Source organism: Belonocnema kinseyi, chromosome 6, assembly GCF_010883055.1.
Source record: "Belonocnema kinseyi isolate 2016_QV_RU_SX_M_011 chromosome 6, B_treatae_v1, whole genome shotgun sequence".
NCBI classification, from domain to species: Eukaryota; Metazoa; Arthropoda; class Insecta; order Hymenoptera; family Cynipidae; genus Belonocnema; species Belonocnema kinseyi.
Genome location: NC_046662.1, coordinates 100,879,861 through 100,884,395, shown reverse-complemented (window position 1 = coordinate 100,884,395; position 4,535 = coordinate 100,879,861). Strand labels below are relative to the sequence as shown.

The window sequence follows — 4,535 nt, the reverse complement described above, 5'->3', positions numbered from 1 at the left end:
TTTACTTAAAACTTGTTCGAAAATAAATATTTAACTATTGGGATCTGAAATCATGACGTCAGAAGGGGGATTTAAACAAAGATGGCCGGCGACAACGGGGTCACTTTGCAACTGATACATTGTGTTTTTAGTGATTTTAATCCTTTTCGGTGCTTAGTATGTCAATGATGTCGCTCAGCATTGCTAAAATTTGTAAATTTACGTTATCCACTCCTTCGTGTAGACATTTTTTGGAAGGAGAAAAGGTGTTGCACGCTGGACACATATCATTCTATGTAAAACAGCCGGATGATCAAACGAGCATAAGGCTAATTGCTTTTTGTTTACAATTGTCCAGTTTGCGGTACCAGTTTTAAGTACCTTTTCCCTGCACTGTAATCTACAAAAAGTACATTTTCAGATCATTATTGAGCATGTTTTCTTATATATAAAGAAGGAAATTATTGACTCTAATAATAATAATAATATTTTCTTGGCAGTTTTTGAAAAAACTTCAACCAGACAAAACTAAAGTTTTCAAAATATTTTCGATATGTATAAAAAATAAAAACGATTTTGCTTCATGTATTTTACGAAAACTCGTAATTAGTTCCTATAAAAATTCTGAGGTTATAAAATAAAACTATGGGCAATTAAGATGACTCAAATGTTATATTTAAATTATTTATAATTTCAAAATAGTAGAAAATATATTTTGCTTTAGAAATCAATGTGAACTGATCTGTTCGAAATGAGTAATCCTCACTTTTAAAATGCAGAGAACAAACACACATATGTTTGAGGTTACCTACTTCTCCAGTTTTAGAACATTTTCCCATCGTTTTCTCCGATCGATCATTTCTTCAGACCCATTTTTATTAACCACTTTAACAAAACCATTTTTAGGCAAGGGAAATTGATGAAATCTAACATCTAGGTTTTTGCTAGCCTTGCTTGAACATCCGAAAACAGAGCAAAATCTTTTAATTTTGCTTTCCTCGGACTGAATTTCGTACCTAGATCGTCTATTTCTGTATTATCGGACATTTTTTAAATTTGATTATTTAAATCGTAGCATTCAAAAAATATATTTATATTCTGCTCTGAATATGACCGGAATAGCACACCGCCTTTTAAAAACAATCCCGTTATTTTAGTGCCAAATTTAGCCAACAGATGGCGTATCGATGTATTTCAGATCCCAATAAATATCGGTAACATTTTCTGTTACCTTCTCAAAATCTTTGTTACCGAGAATTTTCTAACTCTACTCGTCCCTATTCTTAAAGAATTGTAGCCTGTGTCCTTATGATAGTGGTCGCAATGCAAAATTTCGTAAGGTAAGGGTGACGTCCCATGATTGCAGAATTGCGTTTCGCCTTGCGCAATGCGTCAAATCACTAGACATTTCAGCCAATCATAGTGTTTCTTTGAATAACTAGGAAAATATTATTGGCTGAAATGTCTAGTGAATTGACGCATTACGCAAAACGCAACGCAATTCTGCAATCATGGGACGTCACCCTAACGGTTCTTTGACACGCCTGTCAACTGGTTACGATATAGCTGAAAAATCATAAGAGCAAAAGAGATAGAGAGTACTTTTCTTCTAATCTTCCGCTCTGTCTCTTTTACTCTTATGACTTTTCTGCTGGGTGACGACCAGTAAACAGGCTTGTAAATACACCATAAAATTGCAACTTCGCACGCGCCTGTTTAAATGAGAAAGTGTTGAATTTTTTTAAGTGATACGATACATTCTTCATTGTTAATTAAAAAACAAAAAATCATTGTTTATAAGATTTTTATTCATCATTTTACTAAATTTCAAAAAAAAAATCATAGAAGCCCAAATACTATTATTATTCAAAAATTATTGACAATCAGTTTAGAACAATTTCATGTCAAATCATCTGAAGATTTTCATACTATTCTGCCTTCAAGTTGTTGAAAGAAAAACCCTACAATAATTTGCTTTTAAAGAAAACTTGGGAGACATTCAAAATTGAAAATGTTAGTCCTTTGTTCTTACACTTTCATAACTTTGGTGATTTTATTGATATTAGGGTCTATTTTTTTAATTATTCATAATACCGTACATTATCATTGAAAAGCACTTTCACCGTCTGATGTTTCAAACAGCGCTAACTATCTTTAGGACGGCAAGTATATCCCTTATTAGCACAAAGCTGAGTCCTATGTCCTCTGTCGATGGAAGGCGAAATAAAATAGGGAAGATCAATCTGGTAGGTGCTGCCATCTACAATCGGCTTTGCATGATGAACCACATTTTCGCCTAAATATCCTCTATACCCATCTTCTCTCTTCGGTACATTCATGGTGAAGGTGCGTGGCATGTGTCGAGGCGAAAAGCGCAGGCGCGACCACGTATAAAGTTCAACATGCTTCTCAAATTTGTACACAACTGTAACTTTGCTTTATTAGAATTCCTGTTGGTAGTGCGTGCTTTTTAGTTTATATTTTACAGTTACACGTGTCAATCCATATTTTTGTAAAAATGTCTTCTGGTGGTTGGGAGGTCGTCGGAAAAAATAAGAAGGATAAGAATCTTAGTCGGACTAATAAACTGAGCAAGGCAGAAAAGAAGAAATTTATCGAAAATGCACCAAAAGTTGAGGATTTCCGTAAGTCACTTGGCTCCTTTAATCTTAGTACAAGTTTTCCAATTTCTATTTCAGTAGGACTCTACATATTGGTCTTAGCTGCATTTCAGACTGAAATAGAGTATCTGCTCCATATTATTTACTGCAGCAACATCACTTAACACCATATTGTCATAATAATGTGTATAATAGATTAAAAATAAAAAACCTTTGGATTTATACAACATTAACTAGTTAAAAAATAGTTCTAAATTTATTTTAGAGATGAATATTTGGCTGAATTTAAACTTGCTCTTATATAATCTTTTGATGTTATAATTAAATCTGTGTGAAATTTATTGCTGTTATAAAGAACATTGTAATGTTATAATCTTTTTGAGTTAATAATCAAACGAAATGAAATAGAAATTACAATTTCACGTCATAAATGCATAATTTAATCATTTTAAAACACTATACTGCAAAAAATAAGATTGTTTTCATATTATTGATAAGGAATTTTTGATTTTTTAATCGAAAGAGGAGCGCATTGCATTTATCTGATGGAAAATTCATATTAAAGATAGATAAATTGGCTGTCATAATTTAATTACAAGTTCATTCTTATCAGTACCTTTGGACCAAGTGAAGACTCTTTACGATAATTTGAATGGAAATAATAAGGAGAACAAGAAACCTTCAAAGGGGAAAGAAAGCAAAACCAAGGAAAATGAGGAGAAAAAGAAGCAGCAAAAGCAACAGCAACAGCAGGTTGAAAAGAAAAAGGAGGCTCCGAAAGAAAAACAACCAAAATCTATAGAAGAAGCCCTCAAATTGGTAATAATGTTTCTCAATTTTTGAATTAGAACTGTGTGAGTTTTGAAAAGATTCAGTCATTCAATATGCTTTTTAATAGAACATCCAGCTAAAATTCCATTTCCTTGATGAGAAAATATGTTATTGTAATTTATGGATATCATAAATTCGAAATTATGTTACAAATTAAATGTGACCGTCCGGCAAGAAAAGGGGCCTATTCTTTCCGGACGCTCACATATTGTAGACTAAAGTAGGCAACTTTTTTTATAAAAATATTTCAAATTGTTTTTTTTTTTTTTTCTTAATAGTTAGGTTCATTGGCCATATAAAATAACGCTGTAAAATATTAACAGATAAGAAGTAGCATGCAAGGGAAGAATAGCCTTGTTTAAGAAATTGAAAGTTTTTCTCGGAATTATTTTTTTTTCTTCAAATTTGAAATATGTTTTTTAGTTTCAGGATTATTATTATAAATCATAATTGTAATCTCGATTTACGTAGATTTTTGATACAATCATTTGGAAAAGGTCATCCATTAGCCCCGTTCCGTCCTTGACAGACAAAAGCGGGTTATAGTATCCGATGTTACGGTATCGGAAAACCATACAAAATTAAATTTTTTCACTTTACAAAAAAATGTCTTTATTTTTTGTTATGACATTTTGAGGAATGATTACTGCGGCTTTTGTTATAGATATTGCGAGAAGATAAGACCTAAAAAAAATGATCAAAAGTTGATGAAAGGCATAGAAGAAACTCAGTTATAAGTTCAAAGATAATTCAGTATTAATTAAGTTCACGTCTCTAAACTTGGCGCCGCGTACGTAAAGACATCGCGAAAAGGCATTTTTTGAGTGTTTGGGAGCATTTTGCTAAAACAGACGATAATGTGACTTGATTTTTACTTACGGAGGTATTGTGTTGTGCTGAAATAAAGAAGTTAGCCGAGTTTTATCAGGAAAAATTACTTAGTTTAGTTACTAGAGGTCCGAGATACAAAAATACCCTGTATGTAGATAACACAGGCCCACAAAAAAAAACAAGTGTCTGTGCAATTGACCAGACCTATATATTCTTATGTATTTTTCGACGCTGAATCCGAATTTGCAATAAAAAAGTAGGGTCCAGCTACTT

At 32.3% G+C, this 4,535-nt stretch overlaps 1 protein-coding gene across 1 annotated transcript in view; it reads left to right on the top strand.

Annotated features, from left to right (window-relative positions):
- LOC117175717 (transmembrane protein 214-B) overlaps nt 1-4,535 on the top strand; it is a 48,954-nt gene that overhangs the window by 3,069 nt on the left and 41,350 nt on the right. The window contains exons 2-3 of the mRNA XM_033365494.1: nt 2,468-2,624; nt 3,214-3,419. Of these exons, the coding sequence (XP_033221385.1) occupies nt 2,468-2,624; nt 3,214-3,419 (363 nt within the window). The remainder of the gene's footprint in view (nt 1-2,467; nt 2,625-3,213; nt 3,420-4,535) is intronic.